General features: G+C 28.8%; 1 protein-coding gene and 2 long non-coding RNA genes across 5 annotated transcripts; 2 read left to right on the top strand and 1 right to left on the bottom strand.

The window, feature by feature from the left end:
* Nucleotides 1–9,669: 9,669 nt before the first annotated feature.
* On the top strand, nucleotides 9,670–10,605 carry PSB27 (photosystem II family protein). The gene has a single exon (XM_068643996.2). The coding sequence runs from the start codon at nucleotides 9,881–9,883 to the stop codon at nucleotides 10,391–10,393; it is 513 nt and encodes a 170-aa protein (XP_068500097.1). The 5' UTR covers nucleotides 9,670–9,880; the 3' UTR covers nucleotides 10,394–10,605.
* A 6,489-nt stretch (nucleotides 10,606–17,094) lies between these two features.
* LOC150027582 (uncharacterized) lies at nucleotides 17,095–17,547 on the top strand. The gene is made up of 3 exons (XR_016520898.1): nucleotides 17,095–17,187; nucleotides 17,338–17,417; nucleotides 17,498–17,547. It is a non-coding gene; the product is annotated as an uncharacterized LOC150027582 (long non-coding RNA).
* A 5,614-nt stretch (nucleotides 17,548–23,161) lies between these two features.
* LOC137835474 (uncharacterized) lies at nucleotides 23,162–25,876 on the bottom strand. Of its 3 annotated transcripts, none has more exons than XR_011085091.2 (2): nucleotides 25,519–25,876; nucleotides 23,162–23,716 (listed from the first exon to the last, which is right to left on the bottom strand). It is a non-coding gene; the product is annotated as an uncharacterized LOC137835474 (long non-coding RNA). The 3 variants fall into 3 exon arrangements; XR_011085090.2 differs by having other exon boundaries at nucleotides 23,162–23,762; XR_011085092.2 differs by lacking the exon at nucleotides 23,162–23,716 and adding an exon at nucleotides 24,128–24,446.
* Nucleotides 25,877–26,365: the final 489 nt, after the last annotated feature.

Below are 26,365 nucleotides of genomic sequence, written 5' to 3' on the forward strand. Positions count from 1 at the left end.
TATTATCCAAACAATTATGTAAAATAAACAGCATAAATATTTGTTTTCAAAATAAATATATTTATTAAGTATCCCAATTTCTAAAACCCACTATAGTTAAAAAAGAAGGGAGGTTTCATGTATAAAAATAATCAAGTTAAACATATAATCTCTTCAAATGTTTTGATTTATTAATAATGTGTTTTTATTTAACACCGACCTTGTTTTAATATTTCCCAGTACAATAAAATGTCAAATATTTTAAAGAATCAAGTTTAAACCGTCATTAAAAGGTGAAGATCCAAGATTAAAACTATTAATGATAAATATTGATGAAAATTATAGGTACTTAAGAATTGTCCTCTCTAAATATAATATCGTAACTAAAACTTATAGATACCCACTGAAATCTTAAGTCAGAGGTTTAATATTTTCAATCATATTATTTCAATAATATATATTTGGATATTTTATCCATTTCTTTTACTTTACTTCATTTTATTATTTAAATTTTACTTTAATTATTTCTTATATCTGATATCTCTAGTAATTTTTTTCGTTTCTATAATGTAATTCATGTACTTTGTCTCATTTTTCTTACATATTTTTTTACATAATCTTGAATAATTTTTTGCAAATAAATATTTATAAACATTCTATTTATAATAAAGATTAACACATAGATACACTATGAAAAGTCTATCATGAAAATACTTGTATATTTTTCTTTAAACGTTTGTTGATGAAAATTTAAAAAATAAAAAGAATTCAATTGAGAATTGGCATGGCTTTGCCAGTACTATAACAAGAGATGGTAATACTGTTCATGGGTTAAACAGTTACTTACGCCACAAACATCAAAATTAGAAACTGAAACTTACAAGCATATTTTTCATTGAAGTTCGTTTGACACGACAATTGTATGATATTTAAAGAAATCAATTTATAACTTCTTTTAAAAAGTTCATATTTTCATACAAAGTTTAACATTTCACTAAAAATTATTCTTTCTTTTATTTTATCTATTGGGTCAATATATCAGTAATATTTTCATTATCTATTGTGATGGACGGAGGTAATTTAACATATTTTTATCCAACATCTAGTAATTAAATTAGATATTATTTTTCTAAAAAAAATATTATTATTAAATAATTTTTAAATTGATATCTAATTATCTATCAAGATTTTAACTACCAATTATTTAAATTATAAATTTAGTATAAAAATCTTAAAAATTATTTAATAATAATAGAAATTAGTTTATAAAAAAAAATTTAAAATAATTTTTAATTTATTCATTATAGCAATTAATTATTTTTATATTTGAAATTGGTTTTTTTTTTTTTTACAGTGATAACATGATGCTGGTGGTGGTGACCAATCATTTTCCAATTTTATGTGATGAATCAGAATATGGAAAGCTTGAACTCTTCAAATGATACTGTTGAACCTGTGTTGCTAATTAATTGTACAAGCAGATAATTGGGTGTTAGGCACCGTATCTATGCTCTGACTTTGATTGCCACCTCTTTTTCTTCACAAACTTCAATCACTCACGTCAAAACAATTTTCAAAGCTTTACTCATTCATCTTTACCAATGCCCTTCACAGGTGAAACGGTACTTTGGTGGCCCCTGCAAAACTCACTGTCACATGCTCCAAGATCATAGAAAAATATATAAACAACCAAACTGTTGCAGGTGGATGGGGGAATAATTGTGAAATGGATACACAGTGTAATGAATCATTCTTTATCATGTTGCATAATAAACTAAGAAGCAAGGGTTAATACTTAATAATTTGAGACATGACATGTGACATACCACTTCTAACCCATATGACATATTGCATGATCAGATAACCATTAATGGAGATCATGTTATAATTAGAAACAGGCACCAGAAGTTAAGTGCTAATACCAGTGGACGTGACTTCAAACACTATATGGGCAAATATATGATACTTAATTGCTTAAGTAAGATTTACAAATATCTAGTTACATGTTACAATATTAAAATACCTTAAACTACTCATATCTAATGTCTCTCAATACCCAGAAAACAACATCAACCACTCTTTTTTTCTTAAGAATGTTGTGGTCTGAAGTTTATCTGCAATGTCCCATTGCCTAAAGTTAATGTTGATAACAAATGGGGCCACAAGACTAAGATTTATAATTGAGCAACTAGAAAATATAATATAATATAGTCATGTTTTCTTTATACTGAAAATATTTTATTAACAGGTAGTTTGGTAAACATTGTTTTAATTTTATCTGATATTCTGATATTTATAACAAGGAACAAGGATTTAGGATAACCAATTCAAAGTGGACGCAATCAAGGGAATGAATGAGTCATTGGATGGTTTCATAGGAGAACATGGACGGCTGTCTACTTTTGGTCTAGCTTTTAGTTTTAGTTAGATCAGCTTTAGATGTGTTAGGTAATTTTATAAAAAAATTAATAAGTCACTTTTAAATCTGCTATTTTTTACTACTATGCAAATGTTAAGGACACTTGTTAAAAATAAAAAGACTAATTTTTTTTAATACACATAAATTAATGAGATTTTAATTCTTTGATTGAAAAACAACAATTAGTAAAATTTTATATTTTTTGGTTGAAAATTATTATATATAGTGTGACTCTGCTTCCTATTTTAGTCCATCACTAGCTATTGATATTACTTTTTTTTCATTTTTATTTATTTATGTGGCAATATTTTAATTTTTTTTTTTGTATTTTAAGATTATAATTTTGGTCCTTTATAACTTTATTTATCAATTTATACGTGAATTTTATTGTGTGGTAAAAAAAATGAGAGGATAGAATAAATAAAAAAACTTCATAACTAACTATTTCATTAATATTAACATGTTTTATTATATTTTATTTCTACACACAGAAAAATTATATTTTTAAATAAATTTCATCAACTATCAATTTTGAAAAAGGCGAGTCTTATTATTAGGGTTTTTTTACAAGTTTCTTTAAGAATTTAAAAATAAATAAAAATGCTCAATAAATTAAAATTAACTTATACACATGTGATCTTTTTTTATATATAATTTTATGAAAAAATTAGTTTGTAATTTATAATGATAATTTTAATTCATAAAAAAATATTATAGTTTTTTCTTCTTGTTTTGTTTCATTCTAAGAGTGGTTACATTCTGGAAGCTCATTAGAATTTGATAAGAGACTGAGTAAAGAGTGGACTCATATAATAAACGTGTTGCTCACTTCCTGTCCTCCCTCCCATAACCCCCACCAAATGTTAAAAATAATCTTTCTTTTAATTTTAGGTATTATAATATTTGTGTGGAGTGTGCAGTGTGCAGTGTATTGAATGCAAACTTTGATTGGTGATGATGGAACCAAGTTTGATGAAGATTGAAAGGAAGAGTCTAGCATATTCAAATGTGTAGGAGACAAATTCATGATATATTTATTGGCTCATGCATTAATTATAGATCAAGTTGTTGATTTTTTTAGTTGCCCTTTAACTCACCAATGTAAGATAGATCTACATATAAAAGGTGCTTAGAAAACATTTATGAATTGTAGTGTTGATGACAGGGCCAGCATGTTAATCTATCTTCATAAAATCCCACATGTTCATAAGACAGGGAATAGTACATTAACTTTGAAATTGGTTCAAACAAGTGATAAACAAAGAAATCTATTATTCATGTTTTGCTACATAAAATCAGAATCTATATATCTCTATAAATGAAGAGTGTTTTTCTTTTTCCATGTTCTTCTCCTGTGGCATGGCTTTGGTAAAAGCAATGGCTTCAAGGTCTCATCAGCCATTGAAACGGCCAATAATTAATCCATTGTACAATTCAATGGGGGTAGGGCTCTGGATTACAATAGAACACATGTGCTGAGACTCCATTTATTGAACACCACTTTCCGAGTTCAACATTTTCAATACCCTTCATTTCAATCTATTTCTGAAAATCAGTTTAAACAAATTTTACAGCTTATAAAATCTTTTTGGTATTGTATAACTTAATCATTTTGACACTTGATAAAGTATCTAATTTTAGTAATATTTCATATATTAAAATATAGACACTTTCATATTAAAATATAAACACTTGTGAGTATTAATTACTAAAATAAATATAAAATAATCCATAATATATTTATGAATTTATACCTTTCTACATACTTTATGATCTTTATTTGAATAAGAATATTTTATTCCCAAATCTAATATTAAATTCGGGTTTTAGGAAAGAATGAAGATGATTGGACTAAAGAAGAATAATATAAGCTAAAAGAAGAAAGTTGGAAGGCCTCAAAACGCACAAGTACACGAGAAGTCCAAATCAGCATCAAAGCATCTTGCTCAAACGAGCTCATTCTCGCTTGAGCAATAATGCTTCAAAAGCATTGGAAAAAACAATTACGCTTTGCTTGCTCAAGCGAGCTATATCTCGCTTGAGCAAGAAAGCGCCAGAAACATTGGGCCTATGTTTTACTTAACGAGCCCATTAGTGTGACGTAAGAAGTCACCTAATCCTAGCAAATTAGGTTAAATAGGAGCACAACACTGGTGTGCCAGATTGAGAGGAAAATACCATTGAGTGAATTATAACCCAATTGAGGGAATAGGAAAGTGTGTGAAACATTAGAGGAGGCAGTCGTCATGTGTGGGTAGTTCTACCCTTTGGGATTGAGAGTAATTTGTTCAAACTCTGATGTATTGAGATGATATTTTAAATATAATATTTTGTTCTTAATTGATTATTGATATTATTGTTTTGCTCCTAATGTATTGATCTAGAATCTTAAATCTGACTAGAAAGTACTTTTATGGTTCTGACCTAAACATTAAATTGTTATTAACATCTATTCATAAAGCTAAGTTATAAATATGCGAGGAATCGATATTTAGGTAACACCTTAATAATTTTATATGCGAGGAATCGATATAAATGATTTTTATACGACATCAATAACAATCAGAAGAGCAAAATATTATAATGCTAATAAAAATACAAAAGAGTGAGAAAGATGAAACTCAATCCCTATTTTTCCAATTGAAGCAAAAACTCTTTGATTTGTTTTCTTGTTAATTCTTGTCATCATAACAATTCTCAAACCAACTTTAATTATTCTGTTTTTATATTTAGTGAATCTTTTATTTGAATATTCAACGGTTCCTTGTGGGTTCGATATCCGTCCTTAAGGACACATTATTACTTCTGATAATGCGATTCACTTGCCGTAAAAAGTCATTAAGTTTTTAGCATCGTGGTTGGGGAACAATTTGATTTTTGAGTATAAATTCCTAAATATTGTAAATATTCTAACTGTTTTTATTTTTTTAATAGTTCTCAACTTTTGTTTATATTAGATTATTGTGTTTATATTTGTTACTGTTTATATTTTGTTTTATTTACAGATTTTTTTAATTTATTTATTTTATTATATTACATACTTGATTTGATTCTATTTTAATTTGCAAATCTGTTTTAAATTTTGTTTATATTGCTTTAGTGTGTTTATTTTGTGTATTGTTTGTTTTTTTTATTTGCATATTTGTTTGAATTTGTTTTTATTTATTATTTTTATTTGTTTTTAAATTTTTAAGAAAAAAAAATATTTTGTTACTGCTAGTGAATCCTTGTGCTAATCTTTGAATTAGCAGTTTTATATGATATTGAGAGTTAAATTCCCAAAGACCAAATATTAATTGAATCAAAGATTGAAAGGGTAGTCAAAAGAAACAACAAGACAAAGACAAAAGAAAGACAAGGAGACACTAAAGAGTAATCCTTAACCACTTTTTATTTTCCCATTAATATTTTTTCAGGAGGAAAGCAACATGACAGAAGAACAAGCACCATCTCTTAAGAGGATACTTGGACATTATGTCATGTACCGAGGACCAAGACATTTTTCTAGTATTGTAATACCTATTACCAATAGGGCCTTGGGGATAAAATATGCTTTCCTTAGTCTCATCAGTACCCATCAATTCACAAAAATGGATCATGAGGATCCATATACACATTTGTCTACATTTTATGAATTAGTGGGAATAATGGGCTTTGAATCAGGTGATATTGAAAATGTTTATATGCGCTTGTTTCCTTTTTCATTGGTAGGAAAGGCTAAAGAATGGCTCAAATAACTTCTAAATCAGAGCCTCATTAGCTGGAAGGATGTAGAGGAAAAATTTCTGCAAGATTTTTACCAATCACTCGCTACATCAAAGCAAAGTCTGAAATTTCTATGTTCAAACAAGGAGCAGATGAATCTTTTTGTGAGACATAGAAGAGATTTAAAATTATGCTTAAAAAATAACTAAATCATGGGTTTGAAGATATTGTTCAACTGGACATATTTCTTAATGGTCTCAGATCTGACACTAAGATGCTCCTAGATGTTGCAGTTGGCGGCACAATGATGGCTCTTGATGTAGAACAAGCGACAAGGACTATTGATGCATTGTCATCAACTGATTATCAAGCCCAACATGATAGACAAGGTATTCAGAAGAAAAGGTTGTTAGAAAATGCACTCTTGTGTCAAAATAAAATTCTAACACAGCAAATTGAGCAACTAACCACACAAATGGCTAAATTGCCCCAACAATTACATGTTGTTCATTCATCTCAAAGCCAGAGTCATCCAATAAGGTGTGATTTTTGTGGAGGTGATCATCCTAATGGTCATTGTTCTTATCAGAACAATTCACCTGAAGCTAAGGTAAATTACATGGGTAATCAGGGAAGGGAAGGTGGTTTCTTCAATAATCAAGGTCCTTTCCAACAACAACAACAACCCCTATATCCTTCAGATACTGCAGGGTTGAATAAACTTGAAGATACCGTGGAAAAATTCATAAAAGTCATTATGGCCAGTCAAAAGAATAATATGGCAACAATCAAGAATATAGAAATTCAGATGGGACAGATGACCAAACAAATAGCAGAAAGACAAAGTGGTCAGTTTTCAGTCAACGCCCAAACCAACCCAAAAGAGTAGTGTTCCTCTGAAAGTGGTAGAGTAGCAGGAGAAAGGGATGGTAATAACCTAGTGGCTAAAAAAGAAAAAAAAATGAGACTGATGGGAAGAGATCTGAGAAAGAGAGAGAAAAGAAAAGAAGTGAGGAAGAAAAAAATGAAAACAAGGAGAGAGGTATTTTTGAAAAAGATTTATCATATCCTCATGCTCCTTAAAAAAAAGGATAATTTTGTTTTTGACAATTCGCTCCCTAGAAATTATTTTGTAGGAAATCTGAAGCACGATTCAACATATGAGAGATTTCTGAAGAATAGGAGCTATATTGAAGAGAGAAATAGAGAGTTGGAGGCTACGGACAGTCTCATGAATAAAAAAGGCTTGCCTAAAAAATTCAAGGACCCAGGAAGTTTTAATCTTCCTGTGTCTATAGGTGTTTTATCTGTGGACAATGCCTTACTGGATTTAGGGACGAGCATCAATTTAATGCCTTTGGAAATGCTAAGGAAGATAGGCGATTTGGATGTTCAACCCACCAAGATGCAACTACGGTTGGCAGACAGATCCATCAAATATCTTTATGGTGTGGTTGAAGATGTTCTTGTGAATGTGCAAAAGTTCATATTCCCTATGGATTTTGTTATAATGGACATGAAAGAAGATGAGGAGGTTCCCTTGATACTTGGCAGACCCTTTATGAAGACTGCTAGAATCATAGTGGATGTTGACAAAGGAGAACTTTAACTTAAAGCTCAAGATGAGGAGGTAACTTTTAATCTTTTTTATGGTCTAAAAAATTTTAATGCAGGGAAAGAATTTGTACAAAAGGATGTAACAAAGGGAGTTGTCCACCTTCAAAAAAACATTCGTCAAGCTAGATGACGTTAAACGAGCGCTTACTAGGAGACAACCTAGTCCACATTTTAATTTTTTGTTGTTTTGTTATCTTTGTTTTGATTTTACCTTTCAAAAATTTGGTATTAAAAGAATTTAGAGTCTATTCTTTATTGTTCTATCATCGCACCGTTATAGAATCACTCATAAATCTATAGTCTCACACACCTAATAAAAATATTAATAAATTAAACTTTCTTAATTATAAATAAATAGTTCAATGTCTATGCACTAGCGACATTTTTTATATTATTAATCAATTAAACAATTTTGTTAACATGATTCTTAAGATAACTATTACTAAAATTAAGAATTTTGTTGGATATTGATTTATAATTAAACAATAATATAAAACTGTTTCACACTATTTATTATATATATATAATATATATATATATATATATATATATATATATTCTGACAATATTGGTAATAATTGTTAGTGTCAAAAAGTTTTATCATGATTTTTTTTTTATTTAGCATCAGCAATATTGTAAAACAGATTGAATAAATTAATCTTTAAATTGTTAGAATTTTTAATACAAAACATTCATAAATTATTTTTGCAACTTAGAAAACTATAAAATTGATATGAAGATAGATCATTAGTATATGAGAAGTTTTTTAAGATATAAACTGACTATGCAAAATATTTGTATATTACCATCTAATTACAATTCATCATGTTTGTTGATTTTTATAATTAATTTAAAAGTTACAGTGAAGTATTTTTTTTAAAAGTAAAAATAATCATAGAAAAATATAACTTTCTTATTTAGCATACATTTAGTCAGTCTTAAAACACCATTCATTGATGACTTTACCAGTTTTTATGCTTTTATTATACATTCTACCTTAAATACTCCATAGACATAATCGAAATTTGATTCCACATTTTCTAGAATGGCCTAGAATCTAACAACTAATAGCGTGGCCCAACACGTAACTGGGAAGTTGTTAAGTTCTGATCCAACATGTATTTACAAGCATGGGCTTCTTGTCGAACCACTTACTAAAACAGTGTTCACGTTGTGCAGACGTGCAACTGAAAGCTAACTTCATTAGCCTCCAGTTAACATAGAAAAAAGCACGTTTGGTTAGTAATACTGTTGGGAACTCTGCTCACCTCAATAACAATTTGGCAAATTCTCTCTTCACATCCATACATTTTTCTTCTACTTTTATATTTTTTTTTTAATTCCAACAATCCTATTAGGTATTGTATTATGGAGAATCTGATGTATTTTTCTTCATCTTTATTATTTGTGGTGGTTGGTGGTGACTATCGTTAATGTTGGTGATTGAGGTAAGTTTTATTGTATTTTTATTAGTGGTGGATGTGTTTTTATTTTTTTTATTTTTATTTTTTAAAATCACAAAATTAGAGAATGCTGAATACAATGAACTTTATTGCAATAACTATCACACATATACTTTGATGGAACTATTCTATCAAACTTTGTGATTGAAAAAAAAATGAAAATGTTAAAACTGAAAGATATTAAAATGTGAGGAGACTAAATAAAAAAGATGATGTTACATTTTTCATTTAGAGTTATCTAAAATTTTTAGAATGATTCAAATGGGAGAATTTTCAGTACCAATTGATATTTTTGTCCCCAACGGGTTTTGGGCCTATTTTGGAATTCTATTTTAGCATGCATTAGATTTTGCTATTGGAACCCCCCTCGTTAAATTTACTAATTTCAAACAATATGTAGATTAAAAGAGTAACCACTTACTAAAATTCCAAAAAAGATTGATTAGTTGTGAAAATGATTAAAATTAAATTTAAAAATATATGGAAGTTAATATGAAGTTGGAATGGTTTGAGAGAGGAGAGGTGAGGGTGTGGATCTATAGCTTACAAACCATTGGTTGCTTTCTCATCCAAAAACCAAAACCAAAGATAAGAGGATAAGGCCACGTGGCAAAAACCCACTACCTCTTCTTCCTTCTCACAACCACAACACTAAAACTCTCACCTTTCGCTCACTCTTTCACCTTTCTCCAACGCCATGGCTTCCCCAACACTGTTAACCCCAACCTCCACCCCCAAATCACTCGCCCCTATCAAGCCCAAACCAACAACCGTCGTCTCCGCCACCCTCACCCCAACCACCGGCACCACCCAGCCACGCCGCCGCGAATTCTTGTCCCTGACCGCCTCCCTGGTCTCCTCCGTGGTTCCCCTGGCCCCGGCAGTGGCTTCCTCGGACGATGAGTACGTGAAGGAGACAGAGGACGTGATAAACAAGGTGAGGACGACAATCACCTTGGAGAAGAACGACCCGAACGTGGAGACGGCGGTGGCAGATTTGCGAGAAAGTTCAAACTCGTGGGTGGCGAAGTACCGGAGGGAGAAAGCGCTTCTGGGAAGGGCTTCGTTCAGGGACATGTACTCTGCCCTGAATGCTGTCTCCGGACACTACATTAGCTTCGGCCCAACCGCTCCCATTCCCGCCAAACGAAGAACCAGGATCTTGGAGGAGGTGGACACCGCCGAGAAAGCGCTTCTCAGAGGAAGATGAGTAATGCAAACAACATTTCCTTAATTGCTTCCTTTACTTTTTGTAACATCATTATTCTATTCAAAACTCGAACCACGGCATGTATGTATGTATGTATCTATGCAGTCATATCATAGAGTCAAAGTAAAGAATGGAGCCATTTTCCTATTATGACATCATGATGCCATTATTATTACTATAATCCAACCAATCACAATTATTATGCTCTCTAATTCTCTTTTATCTATCTCACTCTCTCTTCCTCACTTCTCATTTTTTATATCAGATTACGTTCTATGGTGTTCTTACATGCAGAGACATTTTTTATTTTTGTCCAAACTAGTATCAACCAAACTATATATCATCTATAATACCTATAGTTTTTGTCATTTATTTATTTTTTCATATTGTTTAATTATTCATTTAAGTTTTTTAACTCATTACTCATCACTTCTTATGTTTGTTATTCCATACTATATATTGCTTTAATTTCTCTCTTAATTTATATTTAGTTATTTTAGTCTCTGAAATTTTGGGATTTAAGGACTAAAGTTAATTTAAGGACTAAAGTTAATTTAGAACTATAGTTTCTACTTCCTAAGTATACTAATTAGAACCTTATAAAATAACAAGCTGTAGGTCTGATAAAATATGGTTTAGATAGATTTTACTTTAAAATAATCAGTTGTTTTTTAAGATTAGTTTTTATATTTCGCATCAATCAATTATATAATACTAAAAATAACATTTTTTAAAACTATAATAACCAAAAGATAAAGATTATGACCAAATAAATAATTTAGCATTCTCATAAATTGAATTTGGGGTGTATGTGATCTTTAAAGATGGGGTCACATGTTCTACAAAATGTTAAGTTAATTAGGTGTATTGTTTTTTGGCTAATGCAAGTTAAGGTTTTTTAACTCAATAAGTTATTTTTAATTTAACATTTTTTAGATTATTTATCCATTAATTTAGATTTATTTGTCGGCTGATATTTATGAAGGTTTTCTCTATTAATATTGCTAAAATTACTTTTTATAGTAAATGTGAGATGGATTTTTCCAATTAAAATTTATTAATGTTTGTAAAAATTATCTTTTGAAACACACTACTAGTATTACTTGGTGGTAACTTCTATATTTATTTATAATTGAAATACACTACTAAAAATTTAAATTTGATAAATCTAAACTAAACCCTAAACACAAATATTTAAAAAGTAAAATAATTTAGAATGAAATTGATTAATTTTTTTAGAACTTTGACAGTTTGTTAAGTTTCTGTCAACTTTCTAATGGTCTATAACAGTTATGTTTTTATGTTTCGATAAAAAAAAATTAACTAAATAGTTTATTTGTATCTTAGTTATTATCTACATACAATATTCACTATAGACGATTGAACGTGTACAACATGTATTCACTATAGATAATTTAATAAGAATAGTTGATTGCATAACAAAATTAAAAATTTAAATTGAATATCTTATTTGTTCTTTGAATTATATGTTTTATTTGTTATTAAAAAGATATAAAAGTGGTTAGTGAAAGTTTCATTATACATTAGATCCTTTGAATGTGTATAGTTTTATTTATGCTAAACAATATGATGAACGTGTTGAATGAGTAATAGAATTTTTATTATAACAGTTAAATGTAATCTTCTAAGTACATATATCTACTAAAAGCACATTCAATCAAAGAGATATTATATCAAAAAATGATTTCAATATGCGTATTTTGTAGAATGTCTCTATTTGACCTTGTTTTTTTTTATATATATCTAAAATCTATCTTTTCCTAAACAGATTTGTTCAAATTAAATCTTGCAAATATATTTTTAATATATTGTGAATATCTCTAAATACTTTTTAAATAGAAACAATTTGAATAATTCAAAATTTCAAAGACTTTGTTTTTAACATCACATATTATTCTAATGCGTTGATCTCTCGTTACACTTATTTTTGTTCATGCCTTAATTTTTACTTTATTCTTCTCATTAGATAATTTGTTAGACAGTGTAACTAGACGATTTGATTATACGGTCTATTAGACAATAAACAATCTATCTTTATCTACTCTGAAAAAGAATTCATGTTTCATTCAACCCTCTTTTGAAGTCAGTTGTACCTGCAAAATTGAATGCCTTTTAAGTTTTCTAAAAATTTAAAATTCTCTTTTCCAACATAATGTAAGGGAAATTTTTGTAAGATTAATAAAGAACATAGATTAAAATGAAGTTAGTATAAGTATAATTTGACCTATATTTTGTATTGCAAGTCTGTTCTTGGAGGTTTTGGTTTGTAAAGAATGGTGTGACCAATCTTTTGAGGAGAAACTAAACTTTTTACAGGCTGAAGGTCCAACATAGGCTTGCTTAGTTAACTTGGGTTGAGGATAGGGGTGGTAATGCGGGCTAGCCCGTCCCGCACAAGGCTCATCCTCCGTTTGGCCCGCAAAATACGTGTCGGGATGGCTTGCCCAGGGCAAGGAGTGTAGACTCATTTCACTAGCTCGTACCGCATAAGGGGTAACCCACGAGCTAGCCTGCATAAGATTTTATTTTTTCAAAAATTAAAATTTCATTAATTATAAAAAAAATATTTCTACTACTGAAAAATTAAAATTTTATTCGTGTTTCAATTCATTCAATTAAGATAAAAATATAAATTCAAGTATGAGGGTTGTTAGAAGGCTTGATTAAAAATAATTAAAGTTTTGCTTCGCATCTATTTTTTTCTATATATGTATGTAAATATATAAGAGTAACTTATCAAAGTTTTGCTACAAAATATTTTAATGAAGATGACTAACATTTTAACTATCCTATTGAAATCTCTTCTTTATATTATTTTTTTATTAACAAATTTTAAATATAAGATTTTATTTAAAAACTAAATCCATTATCACTCCTAATACTAACTCCTTTAGATTATTAAAATAAAACTTTCATTTTTTTTAGTACATTAAATTCAATTTTTCTAAAATAAAATAAAAATAAAGGTCACACTGCAATAATGGTTCAATGAAGTATGATTTCTTTTTTTACAAAAAAAAAATAATTACTTTTTTTATTTATGCAGGCTAGCGGGTCAATTTGTCACGCCCCGCTATTGGTCCGCGCGGGCTGCAAATTATGTGAAGCGAATCAAAGCGGGTCAGCAGACTAAATTAATGAGCTGGCCCACACTTTTTGATAGTTGGTTGCGTCATAGCTGAGAAGTTCTGCTATCCAAACCCCAAAAAAATAAAATAAAAAAACTAAAACAGTTAGTTCTTAGTTAAAAGAGAAGTAAAATATTTATGTATATAAGTGATAAAGATATCAATTAATCATTTAAGTAAGACATTAATAATCATTCACTACAAGAAAATGATTGAATGGTAACTAATTTAGAAACTAAAAAAAAATAGTTTCTATAGTAACTAATTTAGATACCATTTTATAAACTAAAAATTATTGGTTACTAAAATGGTATCTATTATTAATAAAAATTATAATATAATTAGATACTATATTTTTGGTAGCTAATAATAAAAAAAAAAATTATAGAAACCAATTTTTTAGTCTCTTGTTAAAATGTAACTGAAAACCATTTTTTTTTGTCACTTTTAATCTATTTTAGAAACTAATTTTTGTCTCTAAAAATAATAAAATTAGAAACTAATTTTGTAGTTTCTAATTATTTTCTAATTATTATATAATTAGATACTTAAATTTTTAGTCACTGAATTTAGATAATAATTTTAGACTAATTAAATTTTATAAAATTAATTATTAATTATTAATTTATAAAATATTTTAAATTAATATGAATAAATTTACTACTTTATTAATTTTAGTATAATATTAAAATAATTAATATAAATTTAAAAATTACATTTAAAATAGTATTTTAATTTTTTAATTTTATTTAAATGTAAAATTAAATTAATAATAAATTTGAAATATCATTTAAATTAAAAATTTAATAAATTAATTTAAATAAAGATGCATATTTTTTCAAAACTTATTTAATTTTTTTAAATTTGAGAGCAAATATTCTTCAGCATCTTGAATTTCAAAGTTTATCTCTCTAACTTTTTTACTCATCTCTCACTCTCAGCAAAAAAACCCTAAACACTCTGCAACCAGAACCGCACCCTGCGACGGCAACCTGCAATGGCAACGTACTCACGACAACAACGTACTCATGACGACAACGCACCCCGTTACGCCAACGCACTCTACTTATCACTATAAGTTTCATTCTCGCTCCATTAATTCATGCTCCATTTTCGATCTTTGTCTTTTATTTTTTTCTTGCTCATCGAAGCTTCACAACTTTACTCATTATATCTTCCCCATCTGAAAACCCTAAATTATGTTATCATGTTGTATTATCCAAAAATACCCATGGAGAGTTAGTTCTTAAGGAGAACTAATGTATTTTTTAATTCTTAAGAGAAATTAGATTTGATTGAAGATACAAATTGATAAAATGCACCATCAACATTATATCTATTATGATACAACTTGTGTTCATGGTGCTTCTTGGATGTAGCTGAAACCATTAACAGACAAAAATCTCTTTTCAACTCAATAGGGAATGATCTTCGTTCAAGAATAATTAGAAATTATGATGGTTCAAATGTCTAGTTTCATACGCCTGACATTTGATTTCAAATCATTTTTTCCTTTTATCTGTCATACAATATTTTTTCCTTTTAATTCCCTTTAATATTGAGTTTATTTGATATTACAAAGTGGACTTTAAGCCTAACTCAACCGACTCATAAGGTTGAGGTTTGCACCCACAATATACAATGAAATGTCCTAATCTCTAGATGATGTGGGATCTCCAACACACCCTCTCACGCCGAGAGTCACAACTCGTGCATGGGATAACATATTATGGGTGGTCCGATAACGGCCCAATAGCGAGTGGCCTAATTAAGCCCACCAAACACTCGCTAGGATATGCTATAAATGACTTTGATACCATATTACGAAATTGACTTTAAGCCTAACTCAACCTCATAAAACCGACTCAGAAGGTTGAGGTTTGCACCCACAATATACAATGAAATGTCCTAATCTCTAGTCGATGTGGGATCTCCAACATTTGATGTGTAGATTAAATGTGCTACTTTGCGGTGACAATCACTTTTTGATTCAGGATCTCCACATGTAATTTCAATGCTAGGAAATTCACTTTCACAAAGTCATGTTCAAACAGTAAATAACTTGAACTCTATGGGGATGCTAAATGATGTGAATTATGGTGACAGTTCACCTTTTGATATCAATGACTTCCCTCAACTGACCACTCATCCTATTTCTGCTGGTGGGCCTCAAGGACAGTTGGGTGTGTGAAGGAAAATGTTGTTTTGTTTGATACATTGCTCACCTTCCACACAAAAAAAAAGAATAATGTAAACTATAAATTTCAGGTTCTTTACGAAAACAGGGTCTTGGAGTTAGTCCCATTGTCCAACAAAACCAAGAGTTTAGTGTTCAAAAGGAAGACTTCCCAGCTTTACCAGGATTTAAAGGTGTTGTATGTACATTGTTTGGTTAATATATGTGAGCTTATGCATTCAGTTGGAAATTTAGCCAGCTTAATCATATTACTTTCTTGTTTTGGAGATTACAAGAACGAAAGCCTTATTTCACTAGGTGAAGTTGACTATATGAATCATACAATGCCATCTATCTAGATTAAAGACCAAATCTTCAGAGATATTATTCACCTTGAGATCTCTCTTAACAACTTTTTCTAGTGTCCTTTTATGTCTCCTTCCCTTCTTCATATGACTAAAAACCATACAATGTACTTTCCCTATTGGTGTTTTCGATGACCTTCTTTTAACCTGTCCAAACAACCTTATAACCAATTTTCTGCCATCTTTTCCTCAATTGATGCCATAATATTATTTGTATTTTCATTTTGTTTTCTGTCTTTCTTGTATGACCACATCCATTTTTAACATTCTCATTTCTTGGACCCATCTTTTTCTTTGCTCCTTAGAGTGCAAATTTATTATCAGAGTATAGGTAGAGGAATTGTGAATACTTGTATAATGAAATTTATGCTGCTTCTTGTGGAAGTGCTTCTGGATGTTTGCATGTACATTTACTATTTATGTGTAGCATCATTAGGGTTTTGCACTAGGTTCTTTACATGGTGCATTCTACATCCATGGTTTGTTCTCATGTTCTTCTGATTGATTTTTATATGAATAATGGCTCTTTTCTTTGTGTTTAGTATATATGTGTGACCAGTCATACATTTAGTAAGGATGCTTCAATCGTTTTTATTGTTGTTTGTATGTGATGACATATTTTAACGATATCTTCAAGTTTGCATTATGAATATTTGATTGCTTGTCGGGAATCACGTCTTAGTAGTTTTCTGTGTGTGATGTCATGAACCATAATCAAATTGTTCTTCAAGATAACAAAGATTCTGTTATCTTAGAGGCCAAACTTGAAGAATTTGAGTTTTCTTTACAGTTTAATCATCAAAGGTTGTTGCTTCCTTCTTGCTTCTCTTGGAAATTAAGCACTTGTTTGTGTTTTATACTGTTTGTGGCAAATTACTTTGTGCACTCTGACGGTTAATTATTACTATATCCACTTCATTAACCATCCATTTGTCAAATGCGGAGTAGTACGGGGGTTTCATGTAGTTATCATGTTTTTATATTAACTTTTAATAGTTACAGGATCAGAAAAACATATATAAGGCTCCAGAAGGCATCGATTCCTCAATTCTAGAAGATGATTCTTCAAATTTGGCTGCTGAAAATCTAGACAAAAATTTAGAGGTGTAGTTGACACTAACAATCCATGCTACTTTCTATTTATTTTTTCTTCTTGGGATTGAATTGAATTGAATTGAATTGGATTGAATTAGTTTCAAAAACATGCAAATTATATGAAATTTATAAAGATTTTTTTTTTCTCATATGTTGCAGCAATTTGAACTTGAAAATAAGATTGATGAAATGAAGTTGATTCTAAAGTCTCTGCATAATCTTCAATTCACAGTCAAGTGGTGAGTCAACTTTCACTTACACTTCAAATGCTTATCTGTAATTCTGTGTCACAACTTACTCAACTTGTTCCCTTGTTCAGGTTTGAAGTTGTCGAACAGATTGAGGATGCATTCACGGGTCTAAAAGTGCCTGCATTTGATGAGAATTGCATTAGGTTGTGATTGCATACTTATATACCAACATTTGAGGGCATTTCGTATCAGTTGAGTGTTCAAAAAGATACCACTGATGTAGTTGCGCTCAATCATGAGTTATTAATTGAAGTTACTTAGCATGGACTAAACATAAAAAATAAAAATAGGTGATAGTACTAAACATAAAAAAAAAAATAAAAAAAAAATAATAATAATATTTTATAATAAATTATATTATTTAGATACCAATATAGTGAACATTTTTTTATATTTATATATTTGGTACCTAAATGAGTTTTTATATTCTATATAATTGGTTGTTAATTTGGTTTCTATATAATTGGTTGTTAATTTGGTTTCTATATAATGGATCACTAAATTAGTTTCTATATATTTGGTCACTAAATTAGTTTCTATATATTTGGGACTATTAGTTTATAAATTAGTCTCCAATTAAGCTAGTGACTAATTTTATCATTTTAGAAACCAAAAATTTAGTATCTAAAAACACTTTTTCTTGTAATGATTTAATAAATAATTTTAATTCATATAATTGACTAATAAATTAATTGTGGATTAAATGTTTAATTTTGAAAAACTGAACAATTAAGTTTGCAATAAAAAATTTATAAGAAGAAAAGTTATATATTTATAGGAAAAAAATGAATTTAAGTGAAATAAGTATAATTATCGAAGATAATACTAGAATTAAAGTGTAATGGAGTTTCTACACTAGTAGTAAAATTTTCATTTCCACTTGGCATCGTATTTAAAGTAGAGAAAAGTTAATTTCCTTTTGCCACTCAAAGGACCTCTCAATCAAATGAAGGGCTTAACTATTTTATGTGAGATTTATGTGTCACCCTACAACAATGGTTTATTAACTATTTTATTCAATCTTTCTTTCTTTTTCTATTTTTTTTTCTATTATATTACTTAAATAGATTTTTTTTTCTTAAATAACACTATTTTTATTTTTCCATCCAACATCCTTTGTTTTTATTTTTCTTTTTAGTACAGTTTCTGACTTTTTTTTCCTTAGATAACACTATTTTCACTTTTAAATATTTATAAAACTATAATAAATTTAAATATTTCTAAAATTAAAATAGAAGAAAATTTTAAAAAAAATCAAAATAAATAATAGTAAAAATTAAATAAAATTGTTTGGATATTTTATAAAAAAATATTAACTAAATGATTTAAAAAATTATAATAAAAATTAAGTTATTCATTGATGATATGTATGTAATAATAAAAAAAAATTAAGTGAATAAATTTATTATTAGGTTTAATAAAACAAATAAATGTATAAATTATAATTTTAAAATAAAAATTAAGAAAAAAATATATTTAAATTGATTGATTATTATAAATAATGAGTTATATATAAATATTTGTCATAAATTATAATAACAAATATAATTTTATAATACTTCTTATAATTTTTTAGGGTTTAGGGGGGTTATGAGTTAGGGTTAGGGATTATGGTTTAGGATTTAGAGTTTGTGGTTAAGGTTTAGGGTTTGTGGGTTAAAGTTCAGAGTTTAGGATTTGTGGTTTAAAGTTTATGGTTTGAGGTTTAGGGGTTTAGAATTTAGAGTTTAGAATTTTCGTGTAAGATTTACATTTATTTTATTCATAATATTTACTTACATCAAAATACTTATAAAATATTTTATTTCATTCTCTTTGTATTGATATTTTTTCATAAAAAAATTATATTTTATTTTTAATTTTCAAATTTTCTTCTATTTCAATTTTATAAATATTTAAATTCACTATAATTTATAAATATTTAATAGTGGAAATAGTGTTATCTGAAAAAAAATCTCATAAATAATGCTAAATAAAAAAATAAAAAAAATGTTGAATGGAAAAATAAATGTGAAAATAATGATATTTGAAAAAAAAAGTTGTCCAAATATATTCAAATATTATAATAATATTACGTAGCTCTAATATTATGTAGCTCCATTAATTAAAGAAGAGAAGGTTGGATAGATTCATTGCGGTTTTCCACGAAAATTACTTATTTTTTTATGAAATTTACTTATTCGAGTAAATTTTAAAAATCATGGATTTGGATATATTGTTGTTGGACCGACTATTTCATTCTAAAAATTCATTTATTTTAAAAATTGTCACTAACCATTTAATTTTAGTTTAAAAAAGTTATAACTTGACTTAAATGGTGATTTTCTTTTGTATTATATAAAAAGTTGAGTTTATATTTGTATTATAGATATACAATTAAAATTATTGACGCAAATGAATTAAAAGTACTTGATTTATATATTTCAATTATAATAGTATTATTCTTAAAAAAGTATATTTAAATATTGAATTGTTTTTATAATGTACTTGGATTTTGTAACGATTTAGATTTTGAAAGTATTTTTTTAATTTGGACTTAGGTTATGTAATTTAAAAGAAAATATCGAAAATAAAATAAATTGATTAAAAATATTCAAAATTTATCATTTAAAAACAAATTAACTACATATTTTAAAAACTAAATCCCTAAACAACATTTAAAAAACAATATTATAATTTTAAAATATAAATTAAATGCTTTTAATTAATTACATAAAAAAATAATTTATGTATTTATAATTATTTTATAAATCCACAATTCTTTTAGAATTTATTTAAGTGCTAAGATGTAGACATGGTCAGGTGGTATGCTATCTACAAGTGATCATATTGCATTATAGTTGACTTATTGTAAGCGTATTTATTAAATAAATTATATTTAGGTCACTTTTAAAAAATAATAAAAACTATTTTTAGTTGACTTATTGTAAGCTTATTATAACTTTTAAAAAATAATAAAAACTATTTTATAAGTTATTAAAATAAAATAGATAAACTTTTTCATATAAATATAAATAACATAATGATAGTGTCATATTTTCACACCCAATTTGACATAACACAAGTGAACATCAAACAACGAGTCAATGATTTTAGTATAGCTTTACGCATTGTACAACTTGTATAATTATTCACTAGGAAGATTCATCACTTGAATAGTTGATTCCTAGTTGATAGTTCATGAACATTCTCCAAATGAAAAAGTTTATCTTTAATGTTACCTTAGCTTCACATAACACTTTACATGCTCTAGTATATTGATTAATGGATTGTTGTACTTGTAATAACTCCTATCACTATAAAAGAAAATATTAAATAAAAAATAATTTTAAAAAAAATATAATTAGTTTTTAATTGACTAAATTAAATATTATTTTAAAAATTAAAAAAAAATTATTAATATCTAAATTAGTTTCTATTATTATAAATAATTTTTAACTTGATATCTAATTAGTTATCAAAATTTTAGCTATCAATTTTAAAATCTAATTAGTTAATAATTAAAACTTTGGTAGTTAATTATATATCAATTTATAAATTATTTATCAATAATAAAAACTAATATAAATATTATTAATTTTTTTAGTCTACAAAATAGTATCTAATTTAGTTAATATAACAATTAATTATTTTTTGTCTCTAAAATTGATTTATATTTAATAATTTTCTAATAATGTATGCAAATTTCACACAATATTCTTCATTTATGGTCTTTTTTCCATTTTCACATAACTTGTTTTTTTTAACTTAATAGTCACTCTACTTAGGATATTTTCCAACTTCCTTAAACAAATAGTTGACATTGTTTTTGTTCCACACATTTGTTAGACTAGAAATTCACTTATTTCCATATCCAAGTTTTCTTGTAGTGTTTTCATCAAACCAACCTTTTTTTATTTTCTTCCACACACATTGTCCTTAAATCCTTCAATTATATAGAAGTTTGATGTGTATTTTGATTAATTTTACTCACATCCCACTCTCCATACTTTGATTTGGGGATCTTACTCCAAAATGAATTTTGTTGTTGCAATAAACCCCATTTTCATAAGCTTTTTCATAGTCAACTTTAAGTATTAAGAATTATTTTCTCTTACTCCATGCATTTTCCACTACTTGATAACAATCAATCTATTGTGTAGTAGATTCATTCCCCTACCAAACACACTATGATTTTGGTCAATTAACTTTTTCATTCTTCTTTTACCACCTCTCAAAAGTCCTTATCCTCCAACCAACAATCTAAAACTCTAAATGGTTTTGGCTCTCATCTTTAAGAGGATTAAGGAAATGGTTTGAATAGTCCCACTGCAAGACATATTGTACACTGGCCCTCCATGTGTCCAACCATTATGATGAAGATACCAACATTCTATTGATTCTACTACTTCCACTACCATTACGTACATTTATACCATATATATCTACGTCCCAACAAAGGTATATCTTCAATTTGTATTTCTTCAATGAAATTATTAATCATCTCACTTCCTCCATGCTCCCTCATAATCTCTCATCTATACATTCTTTTTCTTGTTTCTTTTATGCAAGTCACTTCAACCTTTTCACATTGGATAAGCTCTTATATTTTTATTTTTTTGATACATCTCCCCAATCCCCCTTACATTATTTAAATATTAAATTCTCATGATAAAGCTATTATATCCCCCTCTTTCTCTTGGCCACTTTTACCCTGTGTTTTGATTTTCCAATATACTATTTACGTCAATAGAAAAAAATAGTGAAAGTGAAAGAACAAGACATAAATTACGAAAATAAAATAAAAATTTTCTCTTATAAACATTTTGCTGTTAAATATTGTACAACTTTAATAATGATAATGATAAAATATTTATCACATAATCGATTATATTTTCGCTTTTAAATATTTTACAACTTTTACGTTTAACAATATTATAAATATAACTTATTATTTTTTAATAATTATATTATTAATATTTTATTTATATATTTTTTATATTTAATAAAATAAATAATTAAAGTATAAATAAAATAAGTCGAGTCAATCCAGACTCAAGTCGAGCTAAGTTGGCCCGAGTCAAGGTTTAGTCGAGTGGGTTCGAGTCCATGTTGAGCTGAGTGGATCTGAGTCCATGTTGACTTGAGTCAGCTTGATACCAGGTCGAGTTTGTTCGGGTCCAAGTCGAGTTGAGTCGGGTCGGCTCGACTCGGCTTGACCTGGGCTCGAAGAGACTTGGCTCGACCTGAATCTGGGTCCAAGTCGAGCTGAGTCAGCTTGGTACCAGGTTGAGTCGGCCTGAATCCATGTTAAGCCAAGTTGACCCGGGCCCAGGTCAAGACGAGTTGGTATGGGCCTAGATTTAGCTGAGTCGGCCCAGATCCAAGTTGAGTGGGGCCATGTTGAGTTGAGTGGGTCCGAGCTCATGTTGAGCTGAGTCAGCCTGATATCAGGTCGAGTTAGCTTGGGTCCAGTCGAGCTGAGTCACCCCGGGCCTAAATAGAGCTAAGTCCACTCGGACCCAGGTCGAGCCGAGTTGGCCTGGACCCATATCGAGTCGAGTCGACCTGGGCCCATTTCAAGTCGAGTCGACTTGGGCCCAGGTCGAGCGTAGTTGATCTAGGTTTAGGTCAAGCCGAGTCGGCCTGGTTCCAAGTCTTGCTAAGTTTACCCAAGTCCAGGTCTAGCGAAGGTTGAGCCAAGTCAACCCGTGTCTAGATCGAAATAGATTTAATCTAATTGACAAAATGTATTTAATCTATTTAAATGAATTTGAAAAAATCCAAATAAATTTGATATAGTTAAAATGGATATGGATTTTAAATCCAATCCATTTTATTGGATCTAGATTGAATCTAGATTGAATTTTGAAAAATTCAATCCATGACCACCGATCATCCTTTATGATCTCACTCTCCTTTATCTCATTTTACTCAATTCCTACAGCTTTCTGGCTTCCTCCTGTTTGTTTCAAGAATGGAGTAAAGTGAAACAATTCTTAATAACACTCTTAGATAACATATTACAAAGAGAAGGCATAGTGGAACAATTTCTATTACTTCTCGCACCCCTATGCTTTCACCACCCACTTTGTCCTTATATGACGACTTTTCTTGGCCCTCTTGTTCTGGCCCAAACCCTGACCCCTGAGATTCACAAATGGGTTCCTTTTCCTTCTTCCCTCCTTCCTTGATTCTACCTTATCACTACCTCTGCTCCTCCGTCATCTCCTCCCTTCAACTCTATCTTCTTCAACCACTCACCCATCTCCAACTTCCTCCCACCTTCTGCGTCTTCATTCCTCCAACTGTGACCTCTCATAACAAGTACGAGTCAAAACTCTCTCATTTCAACTGTTTATTACATTTAAGATACGAATTCGATATTACTAATTAAGCTAGAAAGATAGATATTTATATGTAATAATTGTTTACTAATTTAATAATATTTAAAATAAAGATAAAATAATTCATTAACATAATAATATAACAAAACAAATGGTATCTTATTTATTCCACCTTCCTTTGTGCTAAAACCTAACTCTGGGGCACACTTTATGAATGTAGAGTCACTCACTCTTCCCTTCTACTGAAAAGCAAACTGAAGAAAAGCAAGTAGACCACAGAGTTTATGGAAACCCATGTTTTCCTCTTTTGTTCCTGGTCCCCCTTGGATAACTTTTAAACTTTGAAAGGAGAGTGATAAAGATGAAATGAAGTTGACAGAATTAAAGTTACAAAATTAAACTTAAACATTTTGTCCACACATTCTTATTTATAGCCATAGGCCTTTACAGATACCAACTGGTTTTCTAAGTTACAAATCTAGTGTGTAGACTGAGTTAAGCCAACCAACAAAAGCATGCATTCCAAACTCAAATCTTCTTTAGTACATCAAAATTCAAACACAATTCACAAACTAGTGCTCTCCAAAACCTCTGCTCCTATTCCACTATTCCCACTTGTCCCATTTGATACAACATCACTGCCACATTATTTTTTGCAGTTGTTTCTACCAACAGGATCACAGCCACGGAACTAAAAAACAAACGGATATCTCGTGACAAAACATAAACCTTAGCCAGGCCAGCCTTGCACCAGCCACTAAAGCCAACATAGTAGAACCACACTCCTATATTTTTCTAACTATTCTTAATTTACTATTTTTTTATGTCTAACTTTCTAACCTTCTTACACTAATTATGGCATCTAAAATGTGTTCATTTTAAACAGATATAATATTTTACATGGAAAAGAAATAAAGGAAATGAATACAACAAACATTATTATAAGGTAGCATGATGTTTTTAATTATCCTCAGAAACAGTTGGGTTGACTTGCAGTGGTTGCGGGCTCGTGCTCCCTTATTCTATTTAATGGAACATAAATGACTAGGGTTTGTGGTAACTTCCCTCCTTTCATTTTCGTACTTTTTTCGGCCAATCTTCTATGAGTTGTATAATTGAGAGTTTCTCTCTCAACAAGGGTAGATTTAAAATTAATGTGACCATGCGCAGATCGGATCAAACGCTATTTACCTAATTCAAAAACACATCTCACCTCATCTCGAGAAAATTGTATATTAGTTACACCACCATAAAATTATTAATATATATTATTATATTATTAAAATAGGTTAAATTAGTAGTGTTTTTGTCTGTGTCAAAAAACATTTTTCTAAAACAAAACGCAAGTAAATTAAACATAAAGATAAGATCACCAAAATAAACAAGGAAAAATTGAAAATTTGGAAGATAGAAAGGGTTGCCAGAAACGTCATTATGCCATCTGAATTGGAAGAACCTGTGACAGAAATGAGAACAGATATTGCCCTCTCAACTTTGTCCAATTACCTTTGCTCTCTCATAACTTTGCCCAATTAACTCAATTAATTCACTCAATCAACCATGTTGCCCAATTAAGCAGTTTTAACAGTAACGTTTTCCCTCTTAATCCTCGCGGAACTCAAAGGCCCTAAATACTCCATCAAAACCATTCACAACCAATGCACAAAATGAAATTCACACCCAAACATAACAAAACACAAAGCTGCATTAATTTGAAATCACCAGCCAATAATCAACACAAACAAATTCCCAAATAAAATCACCTCTAAGCGAATTCCAACTTAGCTTTCTCCTCCACGACCCTCCACGCGAACAACCAATAATCAACGCTAACAATAAGTGATTCAAATAAGAGAATACTACATAAAAAATGTCGAAATTAGAAAAGCAATTACAGAATCAAATTAGAAGAATCCACAATCAGGGTTTCAATTTTAGGAGTTAGGGTTTGAATACTTAATTGCATGTCTTTGAAACACCCAAATGGAGCAGCTTGGATGGACCTTCGAACACCCTACAGCTGCCAACCACCAAACGTCGCTGCCAAATCTTGCGGTTAATTCCAAATCTTGCTGGAAAAGCTTGAAAAGACAAACGTACAAAAGTATTGAGAGTTTCACCTTTTTAAATATACTGTAATTATATATATAAAATGACCATTTTCAATTATTATTTATTTAGCATAGAAAGTCCTCTCTGGTCAACGAAAATAACCCTATAAAAAATAAAAATTAATTTTAGAAAAAAATAATTAATTATTATATTAAATAAATTATATATTATTTATACGTTAAATTTTTTATATTTAAATTAATTTTATTTATTAATAAAAAATTATAAATTAATTTTTAAATTGATATCTAATTAATTATTAATATATTATTTCATATTTTAAAATTAATAACTAAAATCATAAATACTAATGTTTATAAATTTTAGTTAATAGTAAAAATTACTTTAATACAATAATTTTTTTAATTTATAAAATACTATCTAATTTAATTAATATAATAATTAATTATTTTATTTATAAAATTATTTTTTATTTAATAATTTTCTAATAGTGACATGAGCAAAATATCCTGATAAATAAGTCCAGGTTCCCTACTT

The sequence above is a fragment of the Phaseolus vulgaris genome, chromosome 5, assembly GCF_051622355.1.
Source record: "Phaseolus vulgaris cultivar YP4 chromosome 5, ASM5162235v1, whole genome shotgun sequence".
NCBI classification, from domain to species: domain Eukaryota; kingdom Viridiplantae; phylum Streptophyta; class Magnoliopsida; order Fabales; family Fabaceae; genus Phaseolus; species Phaseolus vulgaris.